Source organism: Chlorocebus sabaeus, chromosome 27, assembly GCF_047675955.1.
Source record: "Chlorocebus sabaeus isolate Y175 chromosome 27, mChlSab1.0.hap1, whole genome shotgun sequence".
Lineage (NCBI taxonomy): Eukaryota > Metazoa > Chordata > Mammalia > Primates > Cercopithecidae > Chlorocebus > Chlorocebus sabaeus.
In genome coordinates this window covers 41,346,144-41,360,073 of record NC_132930.1, presented here as the reverse complement: position 1 = coordinate 41,360,073, position 13,930 = coordinate 41,346,144, and the positions used below count along the sequence as shown (strand labels likewise).

The following is a 13,930-nucleotide window of genomic DNA, read 5'->3' as shown; positions in this document are numbered from 1 at the left end:
CCAAAAGACTACATTTCCCAACCTGCCTTGTAGCCAGATGAAGCCATTGACTGATTTCTGACCAATGGGATTCAAGTGGATGTAACCAACCCAGTTCTGCACTGGGCCCTTAAAGGGAAGCTACCTGCCCTCCGCCATTCTGCCCCCTTCTGGGCCAGCGCTGACCATGCAGAGGACAAAGCCCTGGGGGCTGGCAGGGCAGCAAGAGACAGGGAATCAGAGCTCCAGGATGACTTTGTGGGTCCCACACTGCCTTCAAGCTTGGAGTTTAGTGTGAGAGCGTAATAAACCTTCCACCTTGTCAAAGCTGTGACTATTTGTGTGTCTAAGCAACCAAAGCATTACACTAATAGCCAAGAAGGGTCACTTTATCAAATAGGAAAAGTGAGACTGCAGTTAAGTCAGGGGTCTCCAGCCTTAGCCACCACCACCGTCACCTGGGAAGAGTTTAAAAACTCCAGATTCTCAGGCCCTCCCCACAAAAGTGTGACTCGGCAAGCTAGTGCTGTAGTAATCAGTATTTTTAAACATCTTCCCAATAAGCCTAAGGTTCAGCCCTACTGAGTCCAGTGTCCAAAGTGGTCAAGGCCACTTTGCTGGTACATGGCGAAGTCCACAGCACTCACCAACTCCTGGTACTTAACAAGAAAACCCTGAAGTTTCCACCTCTGCCACCGAAAGTGCTGGATTCCTTTCCCCGCCCCAAGTAAATACAGGGTGGTGAACATCTGGAATCTCTGATGACTCAACATCTCCAGGTACCTCAGGCCAACACTAGGATTCCCAGCGGTGGCTGCAGCACCAGTGAGTGAGGACGGGCAGGAGACATCTGTGCCTGGCTTACCCACGACACACCAGGGAATCTCCTTGGGGAACCTCCTTGCCCGAACGCAGGTCTTTCTCTACCTCTGAAGCTAAAGGCAGGTTAACCGGGCTCCCCAACTGAGGGGCCAGCTCCTGAGGCTGTCCTGCTGTGTCAAGGCCCATCTCCCCTACCCCCTTTCCAGGCAAGCAGGAAAAGGGAACTGCCCAGGTTCGCATTTCCCTCCTGACATTCTCATACTGGCCGTGTGCGGGATGCTTTTCAGGCATTCTCTCTCTGTGAGGTGAGTTCCACTAGTCCCACTCTATAGATGGGGGAAGCGAGACCCAGACAGGTGACTACAACCTCAACTCCACGACCCCATACCGTGTCGCCCAAGGTAGTGATCCAAGACTTCCCACCCAACCCAAAGACAGAAGAGTGAGAAAAGGAAAGCCTTATAATAAGCTCTACCTAGGGGGCGCTGGTCAGAACCGTCTTTTCCATTGGCAGTCTGAAATCTGGCCAACATGCATCCAGTCCCTGCCGTGGGGCACACTGGCCTGAGAGGTGGATCCCAGCTTGCCTTGACCATCTCACCCATTGGAGCTTTCATGGAGGTTTCACCCTTCGGTGCCCTCAAAGACAGCAATTACAGAGCTCATTTTATAGAGGGGGACCTGAGTTCAGGGAAGCCTACACCTGCCCTGTAAGTCAGGGCTGCAAATGGAACTAAGGCTGAGGCCACAGTCTACACAATATCTTCTACCCAACGTGGGGCCACTTTGGGCCCAATGCTCTGAATCCGGAGGCCCCTCTGACGTGCGGGCTCATGTGACGCTGCCTGGCTGCTATGTAGTGTCAGGAGCAGACACGGGGAGAAACACGTTTCGCTGAGAGAGGAAAAAAGGCGGATCTCAGATGTTCTCACATGAGCAGATTTGGAGGCCTGAGTGTGACCTGGCATATCTTGTTCTTTCTCTAAGGGAGTGAGCTCCTGTCTCCATTTGGAAATTCTTATGCTGGATGCCTGCTGTGTTTAGGAAAAGGAATATCAGGGTGAGGTTAGCAGGTGGGCCGCCCATCAGGTTTATCTCATGCCGGTTCTGTGCTAGGCACCAGGACCACCAAAAGGAGCATGATACAGCCCAGGCCCCAGCACTGCTGAAATCGGCCCTGCTGGTCCCCTTGCCCTGCCCGTGGGCTGCACTCAGAAAACCCGAGCTCATGCTGCTGTAGCATCAGGAAGTGGCAGGCCTGTGTTGTCCTCTGCAGAGGGAGGGTGGTACCTACCTTAGGTCGTGGCTGACAGATCAGATGTGATGTTCTGTGCCCCAGCGCTGACACACAGAGCCACTACGTGGTCATGACTAGGGGCTGGGAAGATGGTGAGGGGGTGGGGAGGGGCCGTGGGTTGGGGGTGCGCTGGACAGCACTTGGGTTTTACAGAGGTTTATCAGGAAGTGGATTCTGGCAGCAAATCCACATCCCCATTCCCTGCAGGCCAGGCCCTGTGGTTCAGGCGGCGCCGGGGGTGTTTTCCCTGTTTTGGCAGCTGTGGCTGCTGCCTGTCCTCGGAGGTAAGTGACTCACCTCCACTGGCTTAGGGCAGGTGTACAGGGATCAGCTCCTGATGCCACCTTGCCCCGTGGGGAATCCATTCTGTTACCAGCTCATTGAACCCTAAAGTCTAAAGATGAGAATACTTTATACCTATAAGGCCCTTGTGAGCAAAGAGCTATTTTCAGAAGAGAAATGACAAATGGAATGTGCTTCTCACCAACACTGCCCCTCGTCCAGTGTTCAGGGGCTGCCACTGGCAGGAGGGCAGCACTACAGGAGAAGGGAAGCTTTGAGGCCAGGCCCACCGCACCAGCTGAGTTCACGTGGAAGTACTTTCTCTGAGAATCTCAGGTCCCTCACCTATAAAATGGGGCTAATGAGTCACACCACCGTGTTGCTGAGGACTCAAGTCAATGCACGGTGGTTCATGATAAGAAGCTGGGATGTGTCTCAGGTCACCGAGTGGACAGAAAAGATAAAGCCAAAAGACACCACCTAAGTACAGCCTTTTTATCACCAGCGTCTTCATCTCAGCCCCACCAGGACGTTGGGAAGCACCTGACACGCTACAGAACAAACAGCCCATTCAGATCGGCAGCACCTGCGTCAGGAAGGCTCCGTAGGCCAAATTCCCTCCAGCCCACCGCCACGCCCCTTCACGCTGTCCTCTCCATCTGCTGCTCATCATCCCTCAGGGAAACGGACCACGGGTTCCCCTCTTCCCTCCCACCTTGGCACTCAGCAGAGCACTGCAAGACCTGATGTGGCCAACACCTGTGGAGTGGTGGCCCCGCTCAGGGCTGGCATACGAGATGGCAACAGCCCTGCCCTCCAGGTGCCCCGCCCAGGGAGAAGGACAGATGGAGTCCCCACATGCCTCCCACACGACGTGGCTGCCTGAAGGCAAGGCTGGGGAGGCACCTCGGTGCCCGTGGCGGCAAGCACCCCAGGGGGTGAAGAAGGGCTTCCCAGTGGAAGCAGAACACAGAGGCCTTGCTGTGAGCGCAGATGGGCCAGGGAAGGCTCCCTGCGGACACTCCCGCCACCCCCCTTCCCATCTCATACAGAGCTGCCCTCACCTGTGGGGCGTGCATTGAGGGGCGCGTGGCCCAGCTGGGCCTGCATGTGGAGGAGTTGGGGAGGGTCCCCACCTTCTCTGGGCCTCATTCCCTCACCTGTGAAGCGAAGCTGATGACAGACCTGTCTTGTGAGGCATGGGAGGACTGAGGTAGCTAAGTGAGTGTGTTCGTACCAGCACCCGGCACTCGGTCAGCACTGGAAACGAACGGCCACTGAGGGCCGAGTGTGATGACTCATGCCTACGATCCCAGCACTTTGGAAGGCTGACGCTGGATCACTTGAGCGAACCCAGCATGCACACAGTAGGAGGCACTTAGTAAATACCGCACGTGCTGACTGTACCGAGTGAACTGAAGGGCGTGACCCTGGGCTCCACGAAGAGCCTGTGTACACCCTCGGCCACCCGTAAAATGGGGATATAACCATCCACCTCACAGGGCTTCTGGGTGCATTCCATGAGCAACTGGTATAAAAGCCCCACACAAGCTGCCCAGCGTTGACAAGCACACGCACAAATATGGAAGAAAGAGAGCGGGGGAACTTCATGAGCTCACACCTCCCCTTTCTCCAGCTTCGGCCAAGGGCAGCTAGATACAGACCAGCAGCTCCCTGGGCCTCCCAGGTGCCTTCTCCGGAAAGGACACCCCCTCCTTCGATGCTAGTGGAAAATGCCAAAGTCCCACAGGACATCACTCCAGAACAACTTATCAGGGGACCCTCCATTCCCAAGGCTGGCTGTGAATGGGAATCACCTGGAGGGCCTTTTAAACAACAGGTGCGGGGCCCCTTGCAGTGTGGCTGCCAGTCTCATCTGCAGCCGGGCACAGGACCCGGGCTTCATCTCCTGGGTCATCTCCACCCAGGCCAGGTATCCAGCGGGACTTGGGCTTGCAGGATGGGAAAGACAGTTTTAGCCGCCCCCTCCTTCCCGTGGGGAACCCGCTCCAGGTCCAGAGAGGATGAGCCAGGAAGGAAGTCCAGGGCAGCCAGTGAGCCGCTGGCCTCAGTTATTTGTAAGTAGCCGGTTTTGGTGGAGACTTCTGGTCCCCAGGAAGCTGTCCTCTGCTGTCCTCTCTCCCCCTCAGGGCCAGCTCCTGGGCCAGCCCGTGCTCCCTCTCCATGACATCGGCCTCCCTGAGTAACTAGCTCTGCACAAGGCCCTCTCCTTTTACCCCTCTGCCTCCCAGATTAAATCAGTCCTCCAGTCTGTAGTCTCCCCTCTATCCCCAGTGCCCCGGTCTTCTCTCCCCTCAGCCACTGCAGCAGCCTCCTTTGGCATCTCACTGCCCCGTCTCTCCCTTCCAACCTCCAGCCTCCCCAGATTACCCAAGAGATCACCCTATCACTTCCCCTCCTCCAGGGGCCTGTGTCTGGCACTCAGGGTGCACCCGGTCTGGCCGTAAGCGGGTTCGTCCTCCACTGCCTCCCTGTGCCTGCAGCTGGCCCCTCACCACATCCCCACCAGCACACCCCCACCGCCCACTGCTCCCTCTGTGCTCCTCTAACATCACACACCCCTTCCCGCTGGGTCAGGGCCAGCACTGCCCTCCTTCCCTGAAGCCCACGCCCTCTGCCTCTGTTTGTTGTAAAGCCCTGGTTTCCTCTTAGCCTCCAAAACAGACTCAAACTCTCCCAGCCCCAGCCTAGGGCATGGACGGGGGTTTGCTGAATAAAACATGAGTGAAAGGGTGGGGGCTTTCCTCGCTTGGGCACACTCCCCCAAGACCCGCACACGCCCTGGCTTACCTCCTGGAGACCCGCTCCTCCAATGTGGACCGTCCTTCTAGAAACTACCACCCACATGCCCATGCCCAACCCCTGGGCCCTCTTTCCTGTCTGTCTATAGCCTTTGCATTCAGTGTGCGATTGACTTCCTCACCACTCTTTTGAGAATGTAAGAGCCTTTCGAAGACAGGGAGCTGCACCTGACTCGCTCTCGCCTGTGTTCCAGCGCCTAGAACAATAGCAAGAGCTGCTGGCACGGCGTGGGTGCCACGTACATGCCTATCCAAGGAAGGAAGAGCTGAATGTCGGGAGCCTGAAGGACAGCATGACGTGGAAGGAGAAAAGGGGACTTGAGCTGGACAACATGAATTCCAGCCTTTCCTGCTAATTGCATAAGGACTCTGCGTCCTCATATCGGCAAAAAACAAAACCTAAACGAAACCCAAACCTAAGTTACCCAGTGACAGCTGACAAGCCAGGCTTCCCTGTGCACGTGCTCAGTGCCAGAAACAGTTGGCTTCTCCTGCTTTATTTTAATCTCAGCAGTGCCAAGCCCGGGAAATGAGCATCTCACACTGACTCTGGGAAGTTCAGAGCCAGCTACGGAGTGTATGGATAATGGGAGCCCACAGCAAGCACGTTTTACAGCCACGCGCGGCCTAACAGCATTTGGGTCAACGATGGACCACGTGCCATGGTGGCCCCATAAGACAATTGCGGAGCTGAAAACTCCCGTCATCTGGTGACCTCGCAGCCACTGTATGGACAGAACACAACACATGCCTCACGTTTGTGGAGGTGCTGGTGTAAACACACCCCCTGCACTGTCAGCTGTATAAACGTCTTGCACATAAAATTACATACAGAACATAATACTTGACAGTGATAATAAATGCCCATGTTACTCGTTTCTGTTACCATACTATACTTTTTCATCAGTATTTTAGAGTGTATGCCTAGTTATTAAAAAAAAAGTTTCAAAGAGCCTCAGGGAGCTCCTCCAAGAGGGATTCTGGAAGAAGGCAATGTTATGTTTCGTTTTGTTTTGTTTTTAGACGGAGTCTCTCTCTGTCCCCAGGCTGGAGTGCAGTGACATGATCTCGGCTCACTGCAACCTCAGTCTCCTGGGTTCAAACAATTCTCCTGCCTCAGCCTCCCGAGTAGCTGGGATTATAGGCGCCCGCCACCACGCCTGGCTAATTTTTGTATTTTTAGTAGAGGGGGTTTCACCATGTTGGCCAGGCTGGTCTTGAACTCCTGACCTCAGGTGATCCTCCCACCTCGGCCTCCCAAAGTGCTGGGATTACAGGCGTGAGCCACCACACCTGGCCTGGCATTGTTATCCTAGGAGATGACAGCCCTGTGCCTGTCACTGCTCCTGAAGACTTTCCAGTGGGACAAGGTGTGGAGGCGGAAGGCAGTGATACTGTTGATCCTGACCTTGTGCAGTCCTGGCTAATGTGTGTGTCTGTGTCCTTAGTTTTTAACAAAAATTGTTGAAAATTAAAAAAAAAAAAATTGAAAATTTTTTAATAGAAAAAGCACATGAAGAAAAATAATATATAGTTGTGCAATGTGTTTGAGCTTTAAGCTAAGTGTCATTACAAAAGAGTCAAAAACTTAAAAGGTTATGGGCCGGGCATCGTGGCTCACACCTGTAATCCCAGCACTTTGGGAGGCCAAGGTGGGCGGATCACCTCAGGTCAATAGTTCGAGACCAGCCTGGCCAACATGGTGAAACCTTGTCTCTACTAAAAATACAAAAATTAGCCAGGTGGTGGCGGGCGCCTGTAATCCCAGCTACTTGGGAGACTGAGGCAGGAGAATCACTTGAACCCAGGAGGCAGATGTTGCAGTGAGCCAAGACCGCGCCATTGCACTCCAGCCTGGGCGACAGAGCAAGACTCCGTCACATTAAAAAAAAAAAAAAAAGTTTATGAAGTAAAAAGGTTACAGGCTCAGGTTCATTTATTACTGAAGAAAGAATATGTTATGAATCGAGTGTAGCTCAAGTGTCCAGCGCTCACTCCGTCTACAGGAGTGCACAGTCACCCCTGGGCCTTCACATTCGCTCACCACCCACTCCTTCACTCACCCACCCAGACCAGCTTCCAGTCCTGCACACTGCATTCATGATGGAACTGCCCTATTCAGGTGGACCATGCATTACCTTTTACACCCTGTTTTTACTGGATCTCTTCTGTGTTTAGATACACAAATACCATTGTGTGACAACTGCCTCCATTGTTCAGTACAGCAACATGCTGTCCAGGTTTGTAGTCTAGGAGAAGTCGGCCATACCCTACAGCCCAGGTATGTAGCAGGCTGGGCTGTGTGGGTGTGTACAGTACACTCTGTGAGGTTGGCACAGTGATGGAATTGCCTAACAATGCGTTTCTCAGGAATTATTCCTGTCACTAAGTGATGCATGGCCAGGTCTCCTCCTGGCTCCGTCTTCTCTTTCCACCCTTATCTCCTCTCCCTTTCTTTTCTTTAATTCTGTTGCCTTGCATGCCACTTGTGGGCTTTTTGAAATGACCATTATACATGGAAAGCGAGCATTTCCATGCCTGTAGAGAGCCCAGCACCAGTGTGGCTCCCGCGGTGGGACAGGCAGAAGAGGGACATGGGTCAAGAGGGTAGGTGTGCCCCCCAGCCCTGCTCTCCAGTCCCTGCGTGGCCTTGGGCAAGGCCTTCCTCTCTCTGGGACTTGGCTTCCCCCAGTACGTCCTCTCTCTTTCATGTGGCAGACATGGTCCCCTCTCCCTCCCTCCCCCAGAGCAATCCGCTGGGACCCGGTAGGTATCACCCTGGGCATTTCCCTGGCTGGGCCCACTTTTGAGGAGGGCCCTTCCCTGGACTGCTGAGGTCAGCTCCCAGGGGCCAAGTCCAGGAGTTTCCTTCCTGTGGGTCTCATGTGTCCCCTGCCTACCTGCCCTGCTCTCCAGTTGAGCCTTCCGCAGGGACACTCCTGACACTGGCCCTCTGCTGCTCTAAGGCCTGTCCCTGGGCCAGCTGGGGGAGACGGCAGGAGCAGCTTTGACTTCAAGGGAGAGAACAGGGGGTGCAAAGACGTCCCAAGGCCTCCGGGGGAAAATGGAGCTTTACCTTGAGGACGAACCCATCGGGGCAGGCGCGATCATATTTGTACACCTTGTAGACGACCAGGAAGACGACGCAGGTGAGGAAGGCCAGGGCGAAGAGGACCAGCACAGAGACCTGTGGGCAGAGGCGGGACCGTCAGGGGTGGTTGGAAGGCAGCAGGACAGACACACACACTCCCGCACACGCAGGCCCCCCAATACACATGTGCAGAGACTGCCTCTGGAAGAACCTGGGGAGGGCAGCTGAGGACAAGAGGTTAGGAGCATCACTTTTCACTGGGCAATTTTTTGTAACATTTTAATTTTTCACCATATTAATAAGTGACCTTCATTTTAAATTAGTTATTTTTAGTACCCAAGGTCCTGCAGAGAGCTCAGGGTACCGATATGAGGAAGCCCCACTGTTGCCCAGGCAGCTCTCGGGCCACTGAGACACATGTCTGAGAAGCGGGGTTGGCTGCCCACTGCCCCAACACGGCTGTGGTACATCAGCGACCAGCCAAGCATCCGCTCAGCAAACGTGTCCTGAGCCCCGGGCTCAGCGCTGGGACGCCGTTTCACACAGACACCAGCCTGCTTTTGCGTGGGGCCAGGAAAGACAGAGCCTCGGCAGCCCCATCAGCCTTTGCCCTTGGCGGTTTCCCCTGTGGTTAGTGTCCTCAAGGACAGGGATTCGGTTTTCTTCACCATGGTGTGCTGAGCACTAGACAGCCCCAGCACACAGTAGGTGTTCAGCTGGTGTTTACAGATGAACTCACAACAACTGCAAGACAGCTGGCTTGGAGGGGGACAGCCTGCCCCAGCTGGAAGGCATGGGGCATGGGTCACTAGATGACACTGGACCTGGACCTTGAAGGCACCCGGCTGCCAGGGAGCCTGGCAGAGATAAGAGTATGTCTCAAAGCCAAAACGGGCCGGGTGTGGTGACTCACGCCTGTAATCCCAGCACTTTGGGATGGCGAGATGGGTGGATCACCTGAGGTCAGGAACTCGACACCAGCCTGGCCAATGTGGTGAAACCCCATCTCTACTAAAAACAAAAATTAGCCGGGCATGTTGGTGGGCACCTGTAATCCCAGCTACTCGGGAAGCTGAGGCAGGAGAATCGCTTGAACCCAGGAGGCAGAGGCTGCAGTGAGCTGAGATCGCACCACTGGACTCTAGCCTAGATGACAGAGCGAGACTCCACCTCAAAATCAATAAAAAGCTAAAACAGTGTGCAGATGCCCCCCCTCCCGCCCAGAGAGGCAGAGAGCGATGAGGCTCCCTGGCCAGGTGGGAGGATGCTGGGCACCAGCACATGGCAGGGCCTCCGTAATCTTAGTCTGAACATGCACAGAGCTGCTCGCTCCCCACAGCCTTCCCAGCAGCCTGGGGGCTGCAAGGGGCTGGGACTCTCCCCTGGCCACATACAGACCCTACAGCCAACAAGGTTAAAGAACGGGGAGCTCTGCTGCTTCCTAAGGCTGCAGTCCCAAAGCTCCGCTGGGTAGACCCTCCAGCAGAGTGCCCTCCTGAGCCCTGCCCGCCTCTGGAACTCTAGGCTTGGAGTCCCCTGACCCCATGGGGCCCCCGGTTCCCGTGTGTGAAAGAGACCAAGGGCATCCCAGGCACTGGTCCTGGGGAAGCAGGAGATGTGCGTGAGAAAGTGCCCTATCAGCCGTGCAGCATGGTCACCTAGAAGACGGGCGGCCAGCCCTGCCGTGAATGCTGCAGTCACTCTGGGCAACCCTCCTTCTCTTTGGGAGCCCCTATGCACCCCCTGCAAGCAGCCGAGGCCCCAGCACCAGGGCCCACGGTGCAGATTCTGCCTGCAGCTGCACCCTTGCAGCTTACCAGCCTCACCACCTTGGAAGCCCCTGAACCTCTCTGAACCACAGACTATTGCACTCCAGCCTGGGTGACAGAGTGAGACTCCATCTCAAAAAAAAAAAAACAAAGCGAAGAGGGTTTCAAGTTTCAAGTCCTTGAAGAGATGAGGCATCATTAAACCTGTTTCTCCAGTTGGGAAGCCACATCAGTTTGGCTCCTGGCACCCCATCTGTCTAGGTTTAGAAAGAACCCCCATTCTCTACTGCAGGGCTGCGGGGGAACAGCCTCCTCGGGCGTGTCCTCCGAAACCTAGCCAAGTCTTTCCCACGGGATCCCGGGCCTGACGGCTGAGGAGCCAGCAGAACCGTGCAATGAGAACGTGAGAGTGCCTGGAACAGTCGAGGGGAGAAGGCAAAGAAATACATCCAAGGAGAGTCAGCGGGTGGCCCAGGGTGTGGCAAAGCGCTCCCCTACAGGCTGAGCTCTCTCTTCCCCCCGCCCTGTGCAGACTCCGGGGCTGGGCTTTCCTCTGCCACTGCAGGGCATGGCGTGGGGTCCATGTCCTAAGGAGAGAGAGGGCCACGGGCCTTGCCAGAAGCTGGCTTGGAGTTGAATCCTGTAAGCTGCTGACTGTGTGATCTTGAACAGGTCATATGGCCTCTCTGGGCCCCATATCTCATCGCCCAAGTGGGGGCACCATGCCTCACACCCTGGCACATCTCAGGAGAAGGACAAGAGACCAAGAGTTGAGAGCACGCTGGGCCCCTCAAAAAGAGAGGCTGAAGTTCAGCCCCCAGGATCGTGAAGGGGACCTGATTTGAAAATAGGGTCTTTGCGAATGAGGCCATCAGGGTGGGCCCTAATCCAACCAAACTGGTGTGTCCTTATAAAGAGGGGAAATTTGGATGCAGACAGACACGCACATGGAGAAAGGGCCGCCTGAGGACGGAAGATGAGAGAGCACTGGGTCTACACAGCAAAGCCAAGGATGGTGGCAACCTCCAGGAACAGAGTCTCCCCTGCAGGTTTCCAAGGGAGCACAGCCCTGCCGATACCTTGATTTCAGACTTCTGGCCTCCAGTAGTGGGGAGTAAATTTCTGTTGCTCTGAGTCCCCCCAGTTTGTGGTACTTTGTTACGGGGCCCCTAATAGCAGAGTGACTTCAGAGGGCTCAGGACCGGCTCCCCTCCCCTGCACTTGTTCTCTCTGCCATTACCCCGTTCCTTCCACACCATGCCAGGCTGCCCTGCCCTCTCTCCTCCATGCCCTTCAAAGCCCTGGCTAGGCCCCCTGCCCCAGGAAGGCTCTGGAACATCCCAGCCTCTATCGGGACACCAATCGTGCATGCAGGCACCAAGGAGCCCAGCACCTATTTTTCCCTAATTAAAGTGAAATAAAAGTGTGTCACAGTTTGGAGACTTTCCTAAGTCCCTGCCCCCTCCCCATGAGATACTTAGAAGGATTCTGGAACAATGGATGACGTTACTGAGCCAGACATCACATTTCCTCCAGGACCGTGCAGTATCTTTTAAGCTTTCTCTACAACAACATGCCATGATCGTAAGCATCTTGGAGATCCACGACCACCAGCAACTCCATCTTTCAACCAATTGGAAAATACTTAAAAGATGGACAAACTAGCCATTCACTGCCAGGGACTAACAGTGAGGTAGCCCTGGGTTCCTGGCCTGCTTGGCCGCACACAGTGACCCTGCAACGGGTATCCACCCCAACGCCTGGTTTCCTGTGAAAGGGGGATGCCGGTCCAGCACCTAAGTCTATGGTGGGGTGTGCAGGAGACCCCATGGCTAGCAAACAGTGGGCGTGGTGAGTTGGGTGAGCCATTGTTACCCAATGGGAGCCCCACTCCCACACAATGTTGCAATCTTCATGCTGGGCAGAAGCTGGAGACCGTCCAATTCGATGCCTTTCTTTACACATAACAAAGGCCTTGTCACTGAAAAGGCAGCACCTTCAAGTCGGCGAACAGGACCCAGGTGATCCTAAGAGGCCAGTGTTGGCTATGCAAAAAGAGAGGTGGCGGCCATTCGCAGTGGCTCCAGCCTGGGTACAAATGGACTCAACTGTGGCTGCCGATGAGAATCATGGGAGGCTCTAATGTCCCCAGCGTCTGGACTCCACCCCAAGTAGTGACAGTGGCATAGCAAGTTTAAAACTCCAGATGCCTCCCGCATGCAACCTAAGCTGGAAGCAAGGGGATAAACAAAGGATTCCACATCTGGGCAGAATTCCTGGGGGCTCTCTAGCTACACACCCCACCAGACTTTATACTCTCACAACAAAACACTACCATTAGGAGGAGCTCTGGAGACGTCCGCCGCCTTCTGTAGTCTGGTCATCGTCTGCGTACTCTTTATACAACACCTGCAAGGCAGTATTACTGACCGTGTTTTATAAATGGGGAAATTGAGGTTCAGATGTCCATGACTGGGCCCAGGCAAACTGGCTGTCGTTGGCTGAATAATGGCCCTAAAGACACCCAGGTCCTACTCCCGAAACCGTACATGGTAAGGGACTTTGCTGATCCAATCAAGTCAAGGACCTTGAGAAGAAGAGATTATCCCAGATGATTAGGTGAGTTCTAAAGGTAATCACAGGTGTCCTCCTAGCAGGGGAGCAGAGGGAGGTGCCCCTGCCGAGGAGGCGGCGACTTGAAGACAGACAAAAGAGCAGAGAGCAGCTTGAAGACATTGTGCTACAGGATATGAAGGCAGAGGATGGGACCATGAGCCCCATGCAGTTCCAGAAGACAGAAGAGGCAGGGAAACAGTGCCTCCCTGACAGCCTCCGGACGGAGCAGGGCCCTGCACACCCCTGGATTTTGGCCCAATGAAACTGACTTAGGACTTCCGACTTTCAGGCCTGGGGAGAATGCCCGTGCACTGTCTTCAGCCATGGCATGGGTGGTAATTTGTAACACTCACTTCTCCTTTCAAGTTCATCTCCCCATAGATGGAACCTGAGGGCAGGGCTATGATTCACATATCTGGCACAGAGAAGATGCCTCCTGCATGTTCAGTCAGTGAGTGAGTGAGTGAGTGAGTGAGTGAGTGAGTGAGTAAATGAGTGAATGAATGAATGAATGAATACAACCGGCAGATACTCCATCTCCTAATGAGCACGTAATGAGCAACTCTTGGGCACCTGGAGCCGACCCAGAATAACGTCTACACATCGAACAGAACATGGATTTAGTTTGCAGGAGGTGCTGGCTGTCTTGGTTTTATTAAGCAAGTGATCTCGCCTGGGAAGGAAGCAGATCCAGGGCGGTTCTTCTGTCCACGCCCTGTGGGTTGACAGACAGTATCTGACTCCCATGCCTGGCTTCTCCAGGTGGGCCAGGCAGTCTCTAGGTTCGGAGAAGCGCATTTCCTTAGAAGCCGGGACGTTCTTCCAGGGCGCATTATCTCCGTCAAGCACAGGAAGCACGGGGCCCGGACCTGGGTCCACAGTGCCTGCAGGAACCCACAAACATGTTCAAGTTTAATTTTGTTTCAAAATCAAAGGAGAAAGGCCGGGTGCCATGGCTCATGCCTGTAATTCCAGCCCTTTGGGAGGCTGAGGTGGGCAGATCACCTGAGGTCAGGAGTTCGAGACCAGCCTGGCCAACATGGTGAAACCCCAACTCTACTAAAAATACAAAAATTAATCAGGCATGGTCATGGGTGTCTGTAATCCCAGCTACTCAGGGGGCTGAGGCAGGAGAATCGTTGGAACCTAGGAGGCGGAGGATGCAGTGAGCTGCAATCGTGGACTGCACTCCAGCCTGGGCCACAGAGCAAAACCCCATCTCGAAGAAAAAAAAAAAAAAAATCAAAGGAAA

At 54.6% G+C, this 13,930-nt stretch overlaps 1 protein-coding gene across 3 annotated transcripts in view; it reads right to left on the bottom strand.

The window, feature by feature from the left end:
* The window catches only part of NSG1 (neuronal vesicle trafficking associated 1), a 32,299-nt gene that overhangs the window by 2,775 nt on the left and 15,594 nt on the right, over positions 1–13,930 (bottom strand). For all 3 annotated transcript variants that reach the window (XM_073012509.1, XM_038008713.2, XM_073012508.1), the window contains one exon: positions 8,279–8,389. In XM_073012509.1, coding sequence (XP_072868610.1) covers positions 8,279–8,389 — 111 coding nt within the window. The remainder of the gene's footprint in view (positions 1–8,278; positions 8,390–13,930) is intronic.